Source organism: Python bivittatus, unplaced genomic scaffold, assembly GCF_059951505.1.
Source record: "Python bivittatus isolate LINGU-HERP-01145 unplaced genomic scaffold, Pbiv_v1 ctg000000_np1212, whole genome shotgun sequence".
Classification (NCBI taxonomy): Eukaryota; Metazoa; Chordata; class Lepidosauria; order Squamata; family Pythonidae; genus Python; species Python bivittatus.
Window position 1 is genome coordinate 5,536,345 of NW_028277028.1, and position 23,138 is coordinate 5,559,482.

At 39.1% G+C, this 23,138-nt stretch overlaps 1 protein-coding gene across 8 annotated transcripts in view; it reads left to right on the plus strand.

The window, feature by feature from the left end:
* The window catches only part of REEP1 (receptor accessory protein 1), a 49,293-nt gene that overhangs the window by 20,438 nt on the left and 5,717 nt on the right, over positions 1 to 23,138 (plus strand). For 4 of the 8 annotated variants that reach the window (XR_015795956.1, XM_088139517.1, XM_088139587.1 and 1 more), the window contains 4 exons: positions 1,115 to 1,228; positions 2,461 to 2,511; positions 9,749 to 9,932; positions 18,908 to 18,943. Coding sequence is in view for 7 of the 8 variants with exons in the window: in XM_088139517.1 (XP_087995643.1) it covers positions 1,115 to 1,228; positions 2,461 to 2,511; positions 9,749 to 9,932; positions 18,908 to 18,943 (385 nt within the window). In the remaining variant the exon portion in view is untranslated. The remainder of the gene's footprint in view (positions 1 to 1,114; positions 1,229 to 2,460; positions 2,512 to 9,748; positions 9,933 to 18,907; positions 18,944 to 23,138) is intronic. The other 4 variants (XM_088139716.1, XM_088139805.1, XM_088139648.1 and 1 more) reach the window with 3 other exon arrangements.

Sequence of the window (23,138 nt, forward strand, 5' to 3'; positions counted from 1 at the left end):
AGGTAGGCTCACCTATTGTGCCAAAGAGTAATCTAGTTGCTTTTGTTTTGGCTTAGTGTATTGTGTGAATCCAGCTAATTAAATTTAGTTATCAGACAATGGTTAAACAAGCAGTGCCTTGGCATGATCTGTATACCCAGTTTCTAATCCTTTTGGAAAGTAATTTAGCTAGCAGCAATCCTACATCATGCTTGGCCTTTGGAATACAATCTGTGGATTGCTCTTCCTCAGCCTGGGCCTTAAGCAAACTCCTGAGAATCTGTATTGGACCCAGGTGCTCCCTAAGGATCTTAACTAGATATGATATTTTTTACTCATTTATGTCAGCCTTACCAGGTGGACCAGATAGGAAATAAAACCAGATGAGCTAATTCTACTTTATTGTAAGGCTGTATTAACAGAATCTTGCAAGTCTGAAAGTACAATTCTCCCCCTGTCTCCTTTACACCCTGAGAAATTAGGGAGGGTCTCTTCTGAGCCCCTTGCCCTGCCCACTATCCAGCTGCAGGCTATGGTGTCTCTTATCTGACTGTTCCCTAGGGAGCATTACTGGGCCCAGTCTCCCAAGGTCTTTCCCACATATCATTACATGTTATCACCCTAATTAGGACGTACACTGTAAGTTTATATCCCTATTTTTCCACCAAAAGGAATGCATGAATAGACAGAGCTGAATACTTCCTCATTTTACTTCTCCAAGTAGATTCTTACATTGTGTTAAGCTGTAAAACACAATCTCCGAACTACAGTGGTTAGGTTCATGTAACATGTTAAGCCCAAACCAAACAAATTATATTATGACTTAGGTCATGCTGATAGTGGAATGGAAGAAACTTCAACTCCCCAACTTTGCATGTCTCTTTTGCTATAAAGCTCTGACAGCCCCTCTCTGATTAATATTATATCAGTGAGGAAGATAGATGATTACATAAACCATACCCTGTTTAAACTGTTTTGACCCAGTCATTGTGGCCTGTTTGAAGACTGGGAACAAAAAAGTATTTAGGGAGGGTATGGAAATATTTTCTCTTTCATAAATGGTAAGCCGAAAGAGAGAGGCTTATTTGAACTCTCTTGAGTTTGATTGTGGATTTTTTTTTCTCTTTTTTGACAGGAAATAGATGATTGCCTAGTCCAAGCAAAAGATCGCAGCTATGATGCCCTGGTGCATTTTGGGAAACGGGGGCTAAATGTTGCAGCCACAGCTGCTGTAATGGCAGCTTCCAAGGTAACGAGTAGGACAATTCAGGGTATGAGAGTTACTTTAATATCACAGTTGTCACTGGCTGTGAGAACATTCAAACGATGGCTCATGAGCAGTGCTTAGTATCGGAAGCTCTGAAGCCATTTGCCGTTAATAGTGGAAGACCATAAATGTCTCAGTATGCACAAACACATTGTGCAGACACAAGGCCCCAAGAATCACATTCTTTCCAAGAGGACTGACAGCAGAATTTAGCGTTATACTTAGGAGAACTTGTAGCTACTTCCACAGAGAATGACTAATAACAATATGTACCCACAAATGTAGTGGCCTGAGATACTACCTCAGAGTTCTCAGAACCATTTCATTTTCTTTTTCAGGGCTTTCCATTTCAAGAAAATGTAATCTTCACTTAACCTGTTTATTTTTTGTTGAATTACATTAAAGAAACTCTAAACCGATTTTTTACAAAATGTCCCTGAAATGATATACAAAACTGAACAAAATACTTTAGTGCTGAGAATGAGGTTTTTTTAGAGGCTGAAATAATTATATATATATATATATATATAAATAAATAAAAATTTCGCAATTTCTGCATCATAATGGAGAATGAACTGATACGACAGTATTCATTTTTTATTTCAGTTGATTTCTTGCATTGATTTAGTAGCTTATAACAATTATATGTCATGTGATCCTGATAATTAAATATTGGACAAAAGGGACATGTTTGCTATACTGTGCTTTCAAAGGGAGAGGAGGTTTAATTGCCTAATAAGTTAGTTGTAGAAACAGCTGTGAGAAAAGTATTAATTGAAATTAGAGGATAAAAAAGATTGGTGTGAAATATAAAACTAAGTTACCACTTAGGATTTTGTTTAAACTCTTTTTGTTTTCTTATTATTATGAAGATAAGAATATTTCACACATAGCAAGTATGCTATTTAGTGCTTGAAGGCCCTTATATTATAAGGAGAAGTGGTGGAATCTGCAATACATTGTGTTACATAATTACTCCTCATATAGAGAAATTGGCCCTTAATTATCCTACAAAAATCCTATAGCTAAGGTCAGTATACAATATGTAAACATAGCACTCTACAGTGACAATAGCAAGACCTTGTACAGGTGATACAGTATATGGTATACTCAGCTTTTCAGCAACAAGGTTCACCTGTATCTTCACACTTGTAGAACATTCTTAAAGTTTGTTTTATATATTACCACAATGGGATTTCTTTTTTACCTGCTAGATCTCCCAGTTCCTTCATTTTCTCTTGTATTTGGATCTGAAAGATGGGCAGGTAACCTCGTGAAGGTTTCTATTAACTTCTAAACTAATCTACATATTATCTAGCAAGACTAGCATGCTTGCCAATGTGGTCTTTTGTACTAAAACAAGCACTATAGGAGTAAATTGTGGAATATTGATACTATTCTGTTACCTTTGGTCCATTGAACTTTAAGGTCTACTCTGACTTTATCAGTAATAACAAATATAAAAATGCAGGGGTGCCATTTAATATAGCAGTAGTCTACACAGATGTCACTGTTACATCTGGTAATATGTCAGTTCACCCTTAGCTATGACAGGATTATTTTAGTCATACAGTGGCTTTCACTTTTGTAGATATTAACTCACAGGGCTTTGCAGAGCTTCAAAGAAGATACTTTGGAGTACATGTGGATGCAAATGAGGCACCTCTTTGCAACTCCTTAAAACTGCTATATTTTTTCTCAGGATCATGTCATCCTCCGCAGCTGCCATGCCCTCCCAGGAAAAGATACATCTGGTTTTATGGAGTAGTGGATAGGCGCTATATTCGTGCCTCCCTGCACTCTGAAACATCTTTTTGCCTTGTGCTGCACAGCCCTCTTAACTAGTGACTCAACTAGTGATCAACTGAAAAAATCAGCTGAAACAGTATTTTAGCTACATCACCAGAGACTATTCTATGTAAAGACTATGATCAAAAGCATAGAAACCTAAGCCAAATCTTTTATTTCATACTGCAGTAAGCTATAATTTATTTAGCTAGGGTTTTCTAAAGATATCACAGCTGTTTAGGCTTGGCCAATACATTAAACCAGTGAGGCCACCTTTTTGTGGCCAGAGGCATAGTTTTCAGAAGAACTTCAGGCAGTAGGGACTGACAGGATTGCATTGTTCAACCCATTTTGGGGAGCTTTTTAGTGTTCTGGGGAAGTGCTCAATGCAAAATATGTGCATTAGGTGTAGAAGAAGCTAAAAACACTTGTTTCTATATTATTTTTAAAAAGGGGGAAATTACATCACCAAAAATTGCTATTCAGCCATTAAGCATTGGTAGTGTAATCTTGAAAAACTTCAGGGACTACAAAAATGTAGTTTGGAAGACTGTATCTATGCTGTGAGTTGTGCATTTTTTCACTAACCTATAAACCGTGTCTTATAAAAAAACAATTGGTGAGCTCAAATGACACTAAATATTAAAGCTTAGTCTGTGAATTCAGATGTTATGCTTTTAGATTTTATTTTTTACACACTGTTTGATATTTTTATGTATATGTATCCTTCATATTATTTTTTTAAATAGAAATCTAATTTTAAAGATAATCTTCCACTGTAAAAATCAATAATGTTGGCTTCTAAAATATGTGCGCTGTATATTTTAAAGAGGGTTTAAAAACTTTTTGATATAATCATCTTTGTAATGTCTAAAAAGAGGGCATTAGTGCAAAATTTATAAAAGATGATGAAAAACAAGGAATCCAAAATTATATCAAAAAATTATACAGACTCATATAAATACATTTTGAGATACTTCAGGTTTTCATTTAATTAAATATCTGTAGAATAAGACAAAGTAGATTTCATGTAAAATATACTTTTGGTACATTTTTCTGAAAGTTATTTCTAATACAGTATTAACTAACAATTTGGTGTATGGTTTAAATGAAAATATAGGGTTTTTTCCCCAAGTAATATTTAACAACTTAAATGACAATCCTATGCATGTTTACTGAAAAGCAAGTCCCACTGCATTCAACCAGGATTATTCCCAGATAAGCATAGGATCAAAACATAAGGATTTCATATATTATCTAGCATCATTACTTTGAGTATGAGTATAGTTGCAGATATTGGGAGCTTCTTATTAAAAATCACACTGATGATAGCTTTTACTAATTCCATCCATAATGTTTTTGTGCATTTGCATATTCTTTGTTCCATAGTTAATTGAGACAGTTTTTGTAGTGAGTTATTTTGAATAAGAAACACAGAATGCAAAAGATACATACATTTTTGTTTCAAGATGTAAAAATGAACAAGAGCAAAGGATAATTTTGAGATTCAATTAGCCAGACCATGGTTATCCCTCTGTTGGTAACCTGTGGACTGAGCTGCAGTGCATTATGTCCATGGCTGCCATGATGGGAGACGGTTCAAAAGCTTCAGCTAGTACAAAATGAAGTCATTTGCATGACTTTTCACCATAGCCAACTGGTTACAACTTACCTCACTGATTCTTAGTCAACATAACTGCTCCATTTCTTTTCATTGTTTGCTAATTCCAGATATTATCTTTGGCCACATCCATGCAGCTGCCATGCTCCCTTCCTATCCTGGAGCTGGCAGAAAATAATGCTGTCCTAAAACTTGCTGCCCCCTCCACATGCCCTTACTGTGTACCTGTGTACCTGAAATAGGTCTACGTTGGTATTTGTACAGGTTTTATAGGCATCATTTTATGGGCTGTGATTGTGGTTCACTTGATTGAAATTCTATTCCCATCTAACATCATTCACCATATTAGAAGTCTGTGTTATGCTATGCATGCTGTCTTGATCTCCTGACCTGTCAAATAAGTAAGAAAATAAAAGCCTCCTCCAATTGGCAAGCACAATGCTTTGGTTACTCCATGTATTACATTTTTTCCTTTTTTCTATTCCTTACCATCAGCCCATTGAACTTCTAAAAAAAAACTCTTGAAATGGTGGGTCAGCTGGTTGACTGTTCAGCCTAACAATCACTTGATTAGAGCTTTTCTATCTCTTGCTTGACACCTAGTGGTCTTTTGGATTCATGCACCCACTAGACAAGTGTTGAAAAGCTCGATTTTGAAAAAGGAAGTTAACTGTAGGTATTGGTGTGGAACCTACATGCTGTCTTAAGAACATTACAAGTGAGGAGCCATGGATCTTGAGAGCAGCAGTCACAGGGAAAGGAATTCCTTGCCAAGCAAGCTGCAAAGGAAATATAACCTCCTGGGAGTAGCATCTGTAATATCTGAGGTGGTGTTTCAATGCATCAGCAAGTCTGGAGTCCCTGCCCAATTGGCCTGAATCATTAGCCTTCCTCAGATACTAGATGGGCCACGGGAATATGTCACCTCTGGAAGCCAAGGTTTATCCTTTCAACTGATAAAAAATATGTCCAGTTGTCCTTGGAACTAGCCAATTACTACCTGAAGTTGTGCCCAAGTACAGTCAACATACAGGCTTTTTGTCAGATTTAATGAAGAAAGAAAGAAATGTGTGGACTGAAAACTGCCAGGTTGAGTTTTAGCAGCTGAAAGCAGCAATTAGTCGTAATCTTGTCTTATAAGCTCTAGACTTTGAAAAACTGTTCACATTAACCACAGATCCTCAGAGCGGGGCATTGGAGCAGTGTTAACACAAGTGGATGCAGACCAAGCTCTTCATCCAGTGGTGTTCCTGAGAAACTGTTGGAGAGAGAATCCTATTCTTCTACTTCAAAGATAAAGTGTTATGCTATTGTATGCACCCTTGAGAAATTACATTGCTATCTGTAGGGGTGTCAGTTCAAACTCAAAACTGACTATGAAACACTGAATGGCTCTGAGAAGCCCAGGACAAGTCTGTGTCCTGCAGTCTCACCCTACAGGAATATGGCTTTAAGAAAGAATACCTTTAAGGGAAGACAAACACAATGGCAGATGTGTTGTTCAGAGATCTCTTTCAGGAGATCACTGATCATAGAGCACTCCAGGAAGTGGATCTAATAATGGAGGGATATTGTCAGTGGAGCCATTTTGGACTAGAATAGCATAGAAATTACCAGTGATAAATATTTCACACAGCCACACACATATACTATGTTACACTAATTGCATGTTCTGTATAGGTTGTGTTAAGAATCAGTTCTTTGCATGTCTGTCTATTTCATGGGTATCCTAGAAGACAGAGCAGTCTTTAGCTAATTTGGACTCCATAATCTTCTTTTAAAAGGGATACATGTGGTGAATGAGTCAGCCAGTTCTCACACCACATCCACTGACAGTGGACACATTTATTTCAATCCACACTCATTCATCTCAGACAATTAATTTACATCTGTAAAAGTTGCATGCCTTGGGTCATCTACAAAATCAGATTACTCAAACTCTTCCCTTTCTGCTAGAGAAAAATGGTTTGTTTGTTTTGAAAACTAAAGCAGAAGTTGGGAATGGAGGCTAAGAAGAGAACCAAGGTATCTGCCATCTCCCAAGCAACCTCCAAATTTAACTGACTGGAATCCTCAGAGATTGAAGCTCAGAGAGAACTGAGACAGGGAGAAAAAAATCCTTGGGAGGAAAAGTCAAAACCAGTTAGCTAGAAGAATGTGACCATAAGTTTACATCAGATGTATTGCCTTCAATTATTACTATCTTTATTGAAACTCAGTCTTTGTATGTGTTTTGTAAATTGGCACCTCTTTACATCAGAGTTACTTCTGTATTAGTAGCTGATCAATAGCATTTTGTGATCTGCTCAGAGTCTTTCAATGTTTTATTTATTTTTCTTTTTTTAATTAATTGTATTAAATACTTTTTTGCAAAGTAAAACAATACAGCTCTAAAGAAAAATGAAAGTAAAATAAAAGTGATAAGTAAATAAGAGAAATGAAAGAAAAAAGAAAAAAGATATAAAGGAATGGCTTCTGATCTTCTTTACAGCAATTATAAATGCATTTATATTTTTTCGTCTCTCTCTAAGGTTATATCATGGCTCTCTTACTTCCATATTCTACCCTTTCTAATCATCAAACCCATAAATCACAAGTTCATTTTTTTTTCCTGTTTTCAGCAAAAAGTCCATAAGGGGCATTTTCTTGTATATTTTTCCATTATAGGTTGTTTTCAAATTCTGTCAGTGTTTAACTCCTTTGCTAAAAAGGAACTTATGCATTTTTCCTTTTTTCCTTTTTAAATAAAATTTAATTCAAGATAATTCTTGTGAGATTGTTTACCTCCACACAAAGAAGGAAGGGAAAGAGAAGCAGATTTCGCAAGTTATATGCCTCAACACTGTGGGACCAGGAGTTGGCACTATGGAATTTATTTTAATTTTCATCTCGTTCTTGTTCCTTTTAAATTGCTAGAAAGTAACACGATCTGGGAGCCCTGTCTGTCTCTCATACACTGTAATGGCATGTGGGAATGACCTTGTGAGACAGGGAAGAGCCACAGCCAGGGCAGTTTGGCCTGCAGCAGAAATGTGGGTGTGGCCAATGCCTCAGCAGGGACCCTCCCTAGTTTCTGGGGCTGTAAAGGCAATGGGGAAGAACTGTACTTTCAAACTTGCAAGATTCTGTTAATGTAGCCTTACAATAAAGTAGAATTAGTTCATCTTGGGGTGTTTCCTGTCTGGACTACCTCGCAAGGCTGACATTAGTCTTGCACATCTGAAAGTACATTTGTAGTGTATTGACTTTTCTAAAGTATGGGTTGAAGAAGGAATTAGCTAAATGGAGTCAGTATGATTTCTAGTTTAGAAAAAGCTAGAATTATGCTTTAGATTTAGTTAGAGTAGGCTCACTGAAATGAATAGAAATCAAAATTAATAATGATTAATTTAAATCCAGTTGATTTCATTATGTTTCTTTTTAAAAAATACTATTAACTCACTGAGTTTTAATGAAAGCTGGTCTTTGAAACACTATACTGGTGATGAAATAAGTTATCTAGAATCGTTTGTATACAGTATGAAAGAACCATTGTGTCTATATGTCCATTCTACAGCAAGAGATGTTGTATTACTGCTGAAAGACACACTTGTAATATCTATTTTCAGATCACAACCACTATTCAATAGAACAGTAGAAAAAGAAATATTGACAATAGCATATGAAGGCAGAAGATTCCAGCAATTAATAAGAAAAATATTTTTTAATGGAAAAGGGACTGCAAAAAATTGGAGAAAAGTTTCAGATACCTTTTGGATAAAACATTTCCAAGACTATTAAATAGATAATACCAAATTTGGTTATCATCTATGAGCCCAATGTTACACTTTGAAAAATAAGATTTTTTTTGTTTTTGTTTTTCTATTATGATATAATACTCCAAAAATATCTTGGGAAAACTGGACAGTGTTCTTTATATGGAAAGAGAACTATATATTGTAATTATGATATGACTAGACTTAAGAAATTTCAACTGTGGATAATAAGTTTCTGTAGTTAAAATCTACAACTAAGCCCAAGAATTTATGGGGGCAGAATGATAGTAAGAACCAAGTGTTCTGTGAGTGGATGCTTGAAGGACAGCAATTACTGGGAACATCAAGAGTAAAATTGAACCTAAGATAATCATTGTTAAATTGGTTTAAGTAGGAGTTACAATGTTAAATATTCAGTACTTCAATCTAATGTAGAAAAAATATTTTTACAAAGTTCACAAAGGCATAATTAAGGCTGTTGGTTCAGAAATGAAGTACTGGACACACTCTTGTGCCTTAAGACAGACCAAAGCAAAGATTAACCCACTATATTAAATGCAACCACCATTCTATATCCATTTAAATGGAAAAGCCATCATTCAGTAGTGGAGTACACTATTTGCACATCAGTCCCTAGCATCTCCAGAAGGGGTTGAGGAAGATCCCCGTCTGAAATTCTGAAGATCAGTCACCAGTCAATGCGATGTAGACAGTTTGAACTAAATGAACCCATGATCTAATGAGCTTTTTTGATTCCTTCCTCAACTAATTTATGGGTCATAATATATCAGAAGGGAGTAAAGATGCTGTGGCATTTTTATGTATGCACTCCTTATGAATGCCAGCAAGGAAAGATGAATCCCAGAAAGGTCATTTTTGCCCTGAAAGTAGAGTCCAGTCTTTGAATTCTTGGTGGCTGCAGAATGGGGGAGTTGAAATTCTGGAACAGAATGCTTGTTACTCTATCAAGAAAAACATACCATTCTGACCAGTCTTCTGGGAGTATTCATTCACGTTTATAAATTTCTCAAAATGTCACAATGCAATTTACCCCCAAAAGGGATTTTAGAAACAGTTGTATATAAGTATGTAGATGAATAAAATGTGTGTACATGCTAATATGCATAAAAACATGACAATTAAAAAATGAACTGTTTTATAGTAAGGTTTTATAGAAAACAGGGAGATGGGATATGTCCAATTTGTCACCCAAACTAATGGCTTGCTCGGTATACATTCCTTTTTTAAAAAAATTAGGTGAATATCCTATTATTTTGAAGATGTCTAAATGACTATAAATCAAAAAGCCATTCTGTGTCTCTTTATTGATTTTCACAGGGTCAAGGAGCGCTATCAGAGAGGCTCCGGAGTTTTAGCATGCAAGACCTTACCACAATTAGAGGAGAGAGCAGCAGCACTGCAGTTCCACCTTCTCCTGCCCCATCAGTTTCTGCACGGGCAAGTAGCAAGCAGAGTCAGCCCAAAGCTCCCAAAACTGCATCAGACAGTATTGGACGTTCAGGTTAGTGGGAGTTGCCTGCAGACTTAAGTAATAACTTTTCCTCTTATCATCAGTTATTAAAAATGAACATGAGAACTTAGAAGACAGGATGACATGGAATTCTATACTCTCCAAAAGTCCACATACTTCCAATTTCAAGCACCCTTTAAAAGGACATTTTTAGAAAAAGATTTCTAAAAACCTGGGAGAGGCTCCAGGGCCATTTAAAATGCTACATTACTGAAGTGCCCTCCCAAGGTGTAATCAACATCAACCCCAATACATTTTTTCAAATTATTTTCCACTTTCCTTATCAGGAAACAAAAATCCAGTTAAGGACTTGGTTTTAACTCAGTTACATATATTTTGTCCAAGGGGTGGTGGTGGTGGTTGTTGTTCAGTCGTTAAGTCGTGTCTGACTCTTCGTGACCCCATGAACCATATCATGCCAGGCCTTCCTGTCCTTCACTGCCTCCCTGAGTTCGCTCAGTTTCATGCTCATTGCTTCAGTGATGCCATCAAACCATCTCATCCTCTGCCCTCCCCTTCTTCTTTTGCCTTCAATCTTTCCCAGTATCAGGGTCTTTTCCAAAGAGTCCTCTCTTCGCATTAGGTGACCAAAGTATCTGAGCTTGAACTTCATTATCAATCCTTCCAATGAGCAGTCAGGGTTGATTTCCTTTAAGATTGACTGGTTTGACCTCCTAGCAGTCCAAGGGACTCTTAAGAGTCTTCTCCAGCACCACAGTTCAAAGGCATCAATTCTTCGGTGCTCAGCCTTCTTTCACAGCCATACATTACTACTGGAAAAACTATAGCTTTGATTATGTAGATCTTTGTCAGCAAGGTGATGTCTCTGCTTTTTAATATGCTGTCTAGGTTTGCCATAGCTTTCCTTCCAAGGAGCAAGCGTCTTTTAATTTCATGGCTGCAGTCTCCGTCTGTGGTGATCTTGGAGCCCAAATAAATGAAGTCTGTTACTGCTTCCATTTCTACCTCTTCTAATAATTTTAATTCTAATTAAAATTAAATTAATCTTAATTCTAATTTTAATCCTTTCCAAGGGATTAAACTGTTGTAAAAATCATTCCTATACCTATACATTGATTTTTAAAATCCTGACTGGCTTTCTGAATGAAATAGATTGTATGAGTTCCACTCACACCTTAGTCTTACCCTCTCTTTTTTCAGATGTGGAAAGTAAGAACAGGTAGAGTGATGGCATACTTTACTTTTCAAACATATAATCATCAGCCTAAGTTTGAACCTGATTTATAATTTTGAATCCTATCCTTTCAACTTATATTTGAAAAGTATCAAAGAGCCCAAAGCTATAAGCAAACACTTAAACCTGAAAAATTATATATACATACATACATACATACAGTACATACCTGTATATATACATATACATACATGCGCGTGCATGTGCGTGTGTGCGTGTGTATATACAGTGGAGCAAAAAAGTATTTAGTCAGCCACCAATTGTGCAGGTTCTCCCACTTAAAAAGATGAGAGAGGCCTGTAATTTTCATCATAGGTATACCTCAACTATGAGAGACAAAATGAGAAAAAAAATCCAGAAAATCACATTGTCTGATTTTTAAAGAATTTATTTGCAAATCATGGTTGAAAATAAGTATTTGGTCACCTACAAACAAGCAAAATCTCTGGCTCTCACAGACCTGTAACTACTTCTTTAAGAGGCTCCTCTGTCCTCCACTCGTTACCTGTAGTAATGGCACCTGTTTGACCTTGTTATCAGTATAAAAGACACCTGTCCACAACCTCAAACATTCACACTCCAAACTCCACTATGGCCAAGACCAAAGAGTTGTTGAAGGACACCAGAAACAAAATTGTAGACCTGCACCAGGCTGGGAAGACTGAATCTGCAATAGGCAAGCAGCTTGGTGTGAAGACATCAACTGTGGGAGCAATAATTAGACAATGGAAGACATATGAGACCACTGATAATCTCCCTCAATCTGGGGCTCCATGTAAGATCTCACCCTGTGGGGTCAAAATGATCACAAGAATGGTGAGCAAAAATCCCAGAACCACACGGGGGGACCTAGTGAATGACCTGCAGAGAGCTGGGACCAAAGTAACAAAGGCTACCATCAGTAACACACTATGCTGCCAGGGACTCAAATCCTGCAGTGCCAGACGTGTCTCCCTGCTTAAGCCAGTACATGTCTGGGCCCGTCTGAAGTTTGCTAGAGAGCATTTGGATGATCCAGAAGAGGATTGGGAGAATGTCATATGGTCAGATGAAACCAAAGTAGAACGTTTTGGTCTAAACTCAACTCGTCGTGTTTGGAGGAGAGAGAATGCTGAGTTGCATCCAAAGAACACCATACCTACTGTGAAACATGGGGGTGGAAACATCATGCTTTGGGGCTGTTTTTCTGCAAAGGGACCAGGACGACTGATCCGTGTAAAGGAAAGAATGAATGGGGCCATGTATCGTGAGATTTTGAGTGAACACCTCCTTCCATCAGCAAGGGCATTGAAGATGAAACATGGCTGGGTCTTTCAGCATGACAATGATCCCAAACACACTGCCCGGGCAACGAAGGAGTGGCTTCGTAAGAAGCATTTCAAGGTCCTGGAGTGGCCTAGCCAGTCTCCAGATCTCAACCCCATGGAAAACCTTTGGAGGGAGTTGAAAGTCCGTGTTGCCCAGCGACAGCCCCAAAACATCACTGCTCTAGAGGAGATCTGCATGGAGGAATGGGCCAAAATACCAGCAACAGTGTGTGAAAACCTTGTGAAGACTTACAGAAAACGTTTGACCTCTGTCATTGCCAACAAAGGATATATAACAAAGTATTGAGATGAACTTTTGATATTGACCAAATACTTATTTTCCACCATGATTTGCAAATAAATTCTTTAAAAATCAGACAATGTGATTTTCTGGATTTTCTTTCCCATTTTGTCTCTCATAGTTGAGGTATACCTATGATGAAAATTACAGGCCTCTCTCATCTTTTTAAGTGGGAGAACTTGCACAATTGGTGGCTGACTAAATACTTCTTTGCCCCACTGTATATGGAAAGTAAAAGCCAAGCGGTCCCAGTGGTGGTAGGAGCACTCGGGGCTGTGACTCCTAAGCTGGCTCCAACAGATCCCAGGAACAACATCAGAGCTCTCTGTACAGAAGAGTGCAGTGCTAGGGACAGCTAAGATACTGCATAGAACCCTCAAACTCCCAGGCCTCTGGTAGAGGACCCAAAATTGAGGAAGACACATGCCACCCATAGGGGTGAGAGGGTTTTTTTTCATACACACACAAATACATATATGTGTGTGTGGGTGGGGTGTATGTATATATACACAGACATACACATACATATACATACATACATACATTCACTTCAGACATTACTTTATAGTTTGTGTTTAGGAAAATTTAATTAGAGAAATTCCAGTTGCAAGGTATTGGACAATATGGTAATCCAATTTGATACCCCTTTCTTTAGAAATAAATGGAGCAGAGATGTTACATATATTGAACAAAACTGCATGAAAATGTCACATTATATGTTAATCTATTGGAATTCAACTTTGCATGGGATAGGTTTCTGTACCTATAAATCTATTGATTGTTAAGGGCAGTAGCTGCAGAGATACTTAGCAGAGGAAGGTTCTGCAGTTTTTTCTCTTTACCTTGTGTAAAAGACCTACTTTTCATGTTTCTGTAACGTGATCTGTTGGGTAGACTGATAATTTCAGGGCTATCATTTTCTGTCTCGATTCAGTTCTCTTTCTCTTGTGACCTGTGCAGTTCAGGCTGGAGGAGAACACTCCACAGGCTCTTAGCTGTAGATAAACTTAGGTTTTCCTATTATTTTCTTAAATAAAGCGAATTTTTACTTTCATAAAAGTGCTAGACTCAAAAAGTACTTTTTCCATGCACTATATAAAGCTAACTGTGATCCAACAAAAGCCATCAGCGTTCAAATTTAAAGATAGAATGTAAGAGGAGTACATGGTAAAAAGCATAAATTAATGAACAAAAGGGAAAAAAGAAAGATATTTGTATTTTTATTGATTTATTAAGCAAATTTATAGAGCTGCCCATCTACTAAAGGAGATGGCAAACAGAGGTGGCAAACAGAGATAAAAACAGACTCAGCTCCCCACCCCTGAGTTCACAGGGAAACTGATTGTGGGCTCTGAGAATGAAGTGCAGCTGCTTCTCTCTTTTGCCGGTAACTCCCCAAGATTACGCGAGGCATCCTGCAACCCAGCTGGACTTGTAGAGGTGACTGCCACCCTCCCGACTAGGAAGCTGTTGCCCGCTGCTCATGTCCTGTATGCCTGATGTGGAAGGAGCTGTGTCATTTTCCCTGCCCCCTACTTGGTCTCTTGTTATCCCCGAGGTGCCCTCCACCCCAAGAAGAACACCTCTTGTCCATCTTGGTCAGCGCCAAACTCCTGCAAGGTCGGTAGTTGCCAAGGACAGGGTTTGTCAGGGTATTGGTTGTTAAAGTGGTGCACCAATTGCAGTATCCTCCAACTATGGGAGAGCGGATTTCCAGTGGATCAGGTATTCCACCCACTTCCCTCTGCATCTAGAGTCTAGCGTTGCCTCCACCTCGTATTCTTCCTCCCCATTTATCATTATGGGGGGTGCTGCCTGTGAACACAGAGTGCAGGGGGTGCCTCTTTCACTAGCAAAGTCCGATGGAATACAGGGTGAACCTTCATTGATACTGGCAATTGCAACTTGAATGTCGCTGGGTTTATTTGCTTAATCACTCGGAAGGGGCCAATAAATTTTGAGTCCAGTTTCTTGGAAGGCCTCGCAGAAATCAAAAATTTTGTCAAAAGCCATACCGAATTCCCATCTGCAATTCTAGCTCTCTCTTGTCTGTGCATCTGCTGCTTTTTTGTATGTGGCCTTTGCTAGTTCTAGCTGTTCCTTTAAGAGACTCTGAGCACTTGCCTCTCATGCAGGAAATGTGCGGCATGAGGAATGGCGCTTTCTTGCCTGGTTGTTGGCAAGACCCAGGGTGGAATCCATAAGTTACCTGGGACAGGGACATACCAATAAAGGAGTGTGCTGCATTGTTGTAAGCAAATTCAGCAAGAGGTATGAGGTCAGTCCAGTTGTCTGGCTGATTTGAAATATTGCATCTTAAATATTGCTGCAACAGTTGGTTAACCTTCTCAGATGCTCCATTGGAGGCCAGATAATGTGAGGAAGACAAACGAATTTTAATATTTAACTAGTCAATCCATGATGCGGTAGGTCATCGTTTCAGAGATATTTCCTTGCCTAAATAGAGAAACAGAATGACCAAGGGCAAAAAAGCAGTGGGAATGTGAGCGGCTTACGACTTGCTGCCAGCTTCCCCTTTGACTTTCTTTGTGGGAAGCTGGCAGAGTGCATCAGAAATCTTCCTTCCTTCCTTCCTTCCTTCCTTCCCTCCCACCCACCCACCCACCTACCTACCTACCTACCTACCTACCTACCTACCTACCTACCTACCTATAATACAGGGTTATGCTGTTTTCCCTCCCCTTATGACCCTCAGGAGAGCCCCAGTGAAGCTGCCGCCACCGCCGCCTCCTCCTCCTCCTCCTCCTCCTCCTCAGCTGACTTGCAGAACTACCTCCCACTTTGCTGGGGGGAGGTGAAACAAAGGGAGCCATGGATCATGAGGAAAACTGCACTCCTGCTCCCTATTCCGGTGTGTCCCCAAGGGCCCCCTCCCTGAAGGGAGGAACAGGGCTCATCCTTTGACCAACAGCACCTCCCCCCGCCAGCCCTACCTTGCCAGCAGGCATCCAGATCACTCCCTCATCCTTCCCTCAACGCCCACAGCCATTAAGAGATTTCAAATTTCTGCCTTGTTTCCAAAGCAGCCAATTGCCAGTCACCCGTCGGGCCTTGCCATCAGCCGATTGGGCACAGGGGACAGAGGGAGGCGGGAAAGAGGTCGGGGATACACCCATGATGATCACGTGACCAGGGCTGACTGTGGCAGTGCAGCAGCACAACAGTGATGAAGCAGCCACAAATTTCCCAAATTTCAATTCCACGGGAGTAACGGGTCCTGGATTTTAGACACATCTGTAAGTTAGCCCATTTGAGGTACCTTGGTTCAAAAATTGTTGTCCTATGATGCACCATTTCACCCAGTTGAAGATTACAGACACGAGAGTTTTAGTTGTGTATAGATAAGAGCTAGAGGTCCTTCCAAAATTTGGAAGTGAACTGACTTGTCTGAAATCACATGATTGACCAATCTTCTTTATCTAAAGATGTGGTCCAAAAAGAGCTGAACTGTTTCCTGGGCCATTGGGAGGCCCTTGCAAGGGATAAAATGAGCCAGTTTGGTAAATAAATCCACTACTACCAGTATGCTTGTATATCCCCACACTGGGGGAAGATTGGTGATAAAAACTAGAGAACCAGCGTCCCAGGGCTGTGACGGGGTCTCTCGTGGCTGCAGTAATCCAGCTGGTTTACCAGGAGCTGGTTTTGCTCTACGACGGATATGACAAGAGGAGACATAATCCTTAATGGCTGCGTGGAGTCGAGACCGCCAGAACTCTCTAAGAGTTCTATATTGGGTTTTAAATGCCCCTCCCTGTGTCCTGCTGTTTTGTTGTTGTGGCACAGTTATAGTGGGGAGATGGGCAGGGACAAGTCAAATAAATAAATAAATAAATAAATAATAATAATAATTCCTCTTCCCTTAGGGGAAGAGGAACATATAAACTTCAAGGGAGTAATATAAACATATTACTTCCCTTAGGGGAAGAGGAACATATAAACGTCCATTGTGCAACAGCTGCCCCCCTTCCACTGTGAAAGACACAAAATTACCTTGTTGGGTCCCTGGAGGTCATCCATCCAGGCCCCGGCATATGCATCCTGCTGTTGCTGTGCCCTAATCCAATCTTCTAGATCAACAGTCTATTTCCCTGCTCCCAGCTTTTCAGGTTGGTCTGATTTACAGTGCAACTCAAAGTTGCATGGCTGGAGCATCATTGTGGGGGAGGATGACTGTGGCATATCATACTTTCGCTTATGTGAGAGGCCATCTGGAAGTTTGTTTTGGGAGCCTGGAATGTAGGAGATGTAAGAATCAAAGTAGGAGAAAAATTGTGCCCACCTGATTTGCCAAGAGGTGAGAGATTGTGTATTCTACAGAATCTCTAAATTCTTATCGTCTGCATGGATTTGTATAAAGTGGGCAGTTCCTTCCAGCAGGTGTCTCCATTGCTGAAAGGTGGTTTTTACCACCAGCAACTCCTTATTGAAAATATCATAGTTCCTCTAGAGTAAAAAACACACAGATCTGCCCCTTCCTTTTCCACTTGCAGTAGGAGTGCTCCTACTGCCACATCTGAAGCATCTGTCTGCACCACAAAGGGGTGGTGACAGAGGGGCTGAGAAGCAAACAGTTCCTTTAACTCTTGAAATGCCACTTGCTCTTGAGTCGACCAGGAGAATTGCCAACTCTTTCTTAAGAGCTGAGACAACAGTTCAACACAGTTGGCAAAATTAGGGATGAATTTCCGGTAAAAGTTAGCAAAGCCCAAAAAACATTTCACGTCTTTCATATTACGTGTGTGTGTGTGTGTGTGTGTGTGTGTGTGATGATAGAATAGACTGTACCTTTGCTGGATCCATCTGTATGCCTTCTGTTGAGATTCTGTACCCCAAATAGTTTAACTGAGGCAGGCAAATGTACAATTTTCTAGCTTGGCAAAGAGTTATTGTCCTGTAGTTTTTGCAATACATTGCATGCAACCATTCTGACATGGTTGACATGCAAGGAGGGATCATTGGAATAAACCAAGATGTCATTTAAGTACGCTACCATGTATTTGTCTAAAACATCTGAAAATATTTTGTTCATTAATTTAGAAAAAACAGCTCCACAGTTAACCAGGCTGAAAGCATCCTTGTGTATTTGAACTTGCTGTATCTTATTTTGAAGGCTGTCAAATATTTGTGTCCTTCTTTCAATTCTGATTAGTTGAAAGCACTTCTAAAGTCTAGTTTTGTAAAGATGCATGCCTTCTGTAGTCAGTCTAGTAGATCTGAGATAAGTGGGAGTGGATAATGGTCTCTAATGTCACTCTGTTCAAGTCTTTGTACTCATGAACAGTACACATGGGGGCTCTCTCTTTTCCCTCCAGAGTGGCTGCTGCCTCTCCTTCTTGTTTTCTGGGCACAAAAAACGGTGCCAATGCTGGTGAGTTGGAAGGGCAAATGAACCCTTTTTTGACATTGACATCCAAATATTCCAGAGGATGGGATATTGTCTCAGCAGATAGTGAAGTCCCCTGGGGATTGGAGGCCATTCCTAATATTCCTCTCTTTGGAAGAGAGTATGAGACTTGCAAGACTGATATCAGCCTTACTAGATAGACCAGACAGGAAACATGACCAGATGAGTTAATTCTACTTTATTGTAAAGTTACATTAACAGAATCTTGCAAGCCTGAAAGTACTTCTCTCTCCCGGTCCCCTTTACAGCCCAAAAAACTAGAGAAGATCTCTTCTGAGCCTCTTGCCCCACCCACATTCCTGCTACAGGCTAAGCTGCCTTTTATCTGACCATTCCCTTGGCTGTGTCTCGTTGCCCTGTCTCCCAGGGCTTCCCACATACCATTACACATATTTACACATCATTCAAAAGAGACAATAAAAAGCTAAGAAGGGAACAAAAAGACCAGAACACATCCTCTCCAGCAGCCAATACCCAGATAAGCAGCGATCAGCACCAGTCAAACATCAAGCAGAAAACAATACCCTAATCAAAAAACTACCAAGGAGAAAACCACACCCCCACCAAAACTGGCAGGGCAAGGACTGTAAATAAATAGCCCCACACTCAAATGCACTGATGGTGTTACCTAGTTGGGTAATGAAGTGTCTGCAAGTAAACAACCAAGCTAAGAGAGCACCAAGGATTCCACAAATGGAAAAAGCATTTTCTTTTAATATGTGGCTCTTTTTTCAGAATATACATGTTGTTCAGTTTGCCGAATTGTGCAAGGTGAGTGGTGAATTATTCCTCTGAAATCTGTATGTCTTTTATAAGCATTAGTTCCTGTGGCTTAAGTTTGTACCTCTTTCCTAATATTAACAATTGAGCCTTAAACGGATGCTGCATTATGGTGCGTGGTTTAGACAGCTGTCTGTGAGGTACATTACCAGTCTGCAGTGTTAGCTGAGAAATGTTCTTCTTGCATGAGTTTTGAATAACACAAATGGTTAGCTTCTTCAGACATTTAAAATTGAAATGTAGGATTTGCTTTGATGTGATTCTCACTGAGGAGTCCTTGGGGTTCTCTGAGCTTGGTTGTTTTCTTGCAAACGTTTCATTACCCAGCTAGGTAACATCTTCACTAAAGATGTTACCTAGCTGGGTAATGAAACGTTTGCAAGAAAACAACCAAGCTCAGAGAACCCCAAGGACTCCACAGTTCAACTCTGAGCTACACATATTCACCTCTATTGATTCTCACTGAATAAGAAAGGATAACTTTGGTTAACAAGTATAACCTCTGCTAGCACATTTTTCAGAGAGATCCAAAATCAGGACTTGCTAGGCTGTCCCTTGATACTGAATGAGCCAAAGGCCATTAAACCTTTGTATGCAAAGGTTTTGCATTTTCAGTATAGGCTAGAGATACACAAATTAGTCAAAATTGTGCCCTTTTTGCTGTTTTAGTAAGGCAATATTTTAGTCTAGTGGATTAAAAATATTTGCAGAAAAGATCTTAACTGTTTACATCCACAACATAGGGAGCCATTGTTTCTATCTTCTCCTATATTACTTAACTGTCAATGTAAGTTGCCCCCAAATTCAAATAACCTCACTTGTGTTCTCTGATATGCAAATATCAGTGAAGCAGGCTTTTTAAAAAAAACACACATTCCCTCATGTAATATTAATATTGAATACTTTAAAGCTCTTTGACACAACTTTCAGTAACACATCTTGTCAGACATTTTATTGTTTTGCAGATTTTTGAGGCAGGAAAGATAAATGCTAACGGGACTTAATTTGATATTAGTGCTCACGCTCAAAAGCCTTGATGGGAACAGAATATCCATGACCACATTTGCTTCCAATGGACTCTGTACGAACAATGAATCTTTATAGTGGTAAATGATCAATCCATAAAACACTTGGATACATAAAATTGATATTGATTAGCTAGTTAAGTAAACAGATTTGCCAAATTGCTGTGCATTTTATATATTACATAATTTGGCCACACTTAAGGAAATAGAGTCATTTGAATCTGAGAGTAAAAGGTTTAAATAGAACTGATCAGAGTGACCAGGATATTTAATTAGGTGTAGAATCAGCAGCTCACAGCAAATGTCGGCATAAAATGGACAGTACAACAAGGCATGTTGCATTTGTATGAATTTTACAACTGTACTTTGAACTATATAAAACTAGTTAGTTTCTTCTTCAGATTTGTCTAAAGAGCCTGCTGCCTGATCACTGCTATTTCTTTACCAAGAACTACTTATAAAGAATTAGTGCTTGGATTCATTTTTCCTCTTCCCCCCATTTCATTTCCTGCTATTTGAAGACCATAAGGTTGTAAATTTACCAGGAACTGTATCATTTTCTAGAACAGCTTTGTGCTTTATAAATATAAAATAGTTATTACCAATTATTAATTATTAATAATATAATTAATTGCATACACTTTGAGAAAAACATCCTCGTAATGTTTATGATACTGGGGATGTGAACTGGCTTTGACTGATGGGCTCCTGGTAGTGTAACAAATAGTTCAAAGAAAAGTTTGACCCATTGTACAACTGTATTGAAAAAGACAAATTCCATACTGGAGATTAAGGAAAAAAAAAAGAATTGCTAATAGCACATAATTTATTGATGGAATATTGTATAAATTATGCTAACTGCAGATGAACATTGGTGTTTCAAAGGTGGAAAATGAAGTAAAGGACCATAAGCATGATCTCCTAGAACAGTGTTTTTCAAACTTGGCAACTTTCAATGTGTGGACTTCAACTCCCATGTTGGCTGGGGAATTCTTGGAGTTGAAGTCCACTCATTTTGCCAAGCTTAAAAAACACTGTCCTACAACAACTCTTCTCTGAAGAAAAGTTATACACCTTTTTTTTAATTAAGGAAATGTGTCAAGGAAGGGCAGCACAATAGAAGGATATAAATTTATGCACACTGGGGAGAAAGTTTTCTCTCTGTCTCATAATATTAGATTTTGTATTCAGTGAAAATGAATAGTGGGAGATTTAGGATATATTGCTTTTTCCACACAGTGCATGAACTCTGGAATTTCCTATTAGCAATGGTCACCAAGTTGGATTACTTTAAAGGGAAATTAGATAAATTTGGGGAGAATACACTGTCAGTGACTAATGAAAAGTCTCCCTTAAGTCGAGGTTGGTTCCTGAAGTTGGTTCCTGAGGTATCTCCATATAGTTTTCTTGGCAACTATACAGCAGGAATTAGTGTTGCTTTTTTCCAGAAAATCTCTTCAGTTTCCCAACAGTTCCGGTATTCCCTGATGATCTCCTGTTCTGACTTGACCCCACTTAGTTTATCAAGTCAGACAGCGTTAGCCAGCTGCTGCCATTGCTGAAATAGCACACTGAGGATCTAATATTAAGGAAAGATGATTTTGGACAGCAGTGGGGAACTCTTGGCTGGCTTACAGGTTAAATTGGGCCAGCCAATGGAACCCAGAATAACACCCTATGAATCCCTCTCCCAAAACCTCTTTTTGTATTTCCAGTGAGCTAGCACTTGAATCAGTTAGCTCTTTCTTTGCCTTTCCCAGATGAGAATAATGAGGGGGCAATGATGTCAGCCCCAAACTGAACATGATCAAAGTGAGATGAACCCATCGGGATGTCACTGGTTCCTGGGATCTCCAATGAAGGAAGAGCATCCCCTTTTAATCACTGTGTGAAACTAAACATCCAAAGTTATTGCTAGGCAACAGCTATTTTTTAGCTGACATTCAAGACTGGAAGAATTACTCAGTGAGGAAAAAGATGAAATCTCTCTGGTCATAAAATATACTAATGCTGGTGCTTCACCATATACTAATACATCTGTCTCCTATTTGATCCCTTCTCCACGTGCATGGGAGAACAACCCCAGCCATCTGGGTCAATGCCTGGGGAGCAGAGTACCAAACTGGAAGAAATGTTGTAATGGATAACCTCACCTGGCTGTTAGATGAATAGGGGCACATATTTTGAGTCGTATGTGAGACAGATATGCGTGAGTGTATTTGTGTCTGTATTCACCTATCTGAAAGTTTAGTTCCTTGAATTTGTTTCTTCTATAATAATACATTTTGTCATATATACGCATACATGCATATATTGCAAAATAATACATTTATTCTATTTTTATAATAAATATAATTTGCTGTATAATTTGCTTGAAATTATGCATTTTATAAAATGGTTATCTTAGTTCATTTCATGGGGTATTCTGCTTTGCATGGGGTTCATATTCCATTGCTTACATCTCTTGCTGTTTTGTTTTGTTTGGCTTGGGTTTTTTTAATGACTTTCTTTGTAAAAGTTTCAAGTTTTGTGCCATGAACTCATTGATTGTCCTTTGGAATAAAAGCTTCTAAGCTCCATGTTTGTCAGCAGTAAAAAGAGCAAGACATATCATTTTAGTCCAGTATGGAAAGGGACAGGAAATTAGGGAGGGGTACTTTAATTATCAGAGTAGATGCCTGAAGCCTTGAGATTTAAGGCTTCCATTTTGCTCTTCAACCTCCCCTGGGAGAAGATCAACCCAGTTTGGTGTGGTTGGGTTTTGTAAGGAGTGTAGTGAGTCGTAAGTCTCTGTGAGACTTTTATCCTTAGCCCCCTATGTAGACACCAGGTCCTATAATATGGGGGCCCTGAGGGCCACAAATGAGTTGTGGGCTGTCCACTCCTGGCTTAAAGGTAGAGATAGAGGACTTGCAGCCCTCCACATGTTTTTGAATTATAGCTCTTAGCATCCCTCACCATCAGTCACTCTACTTTAGGTGCTCGGAGATTTCCAGTAACATCTGGAGGGGCACAGATTCCTCATCCCCGGTTTACAAGTTATCTTGTGCTGTGGAATCAACTGAAGAGGGAAAAGAATATTCCTTTTTTTAGAATTTAGAATAAATCTATTATCTTTTATGTTTGTAATGCATCTGTAAGGGGGACGCGGTGGCGCAGCG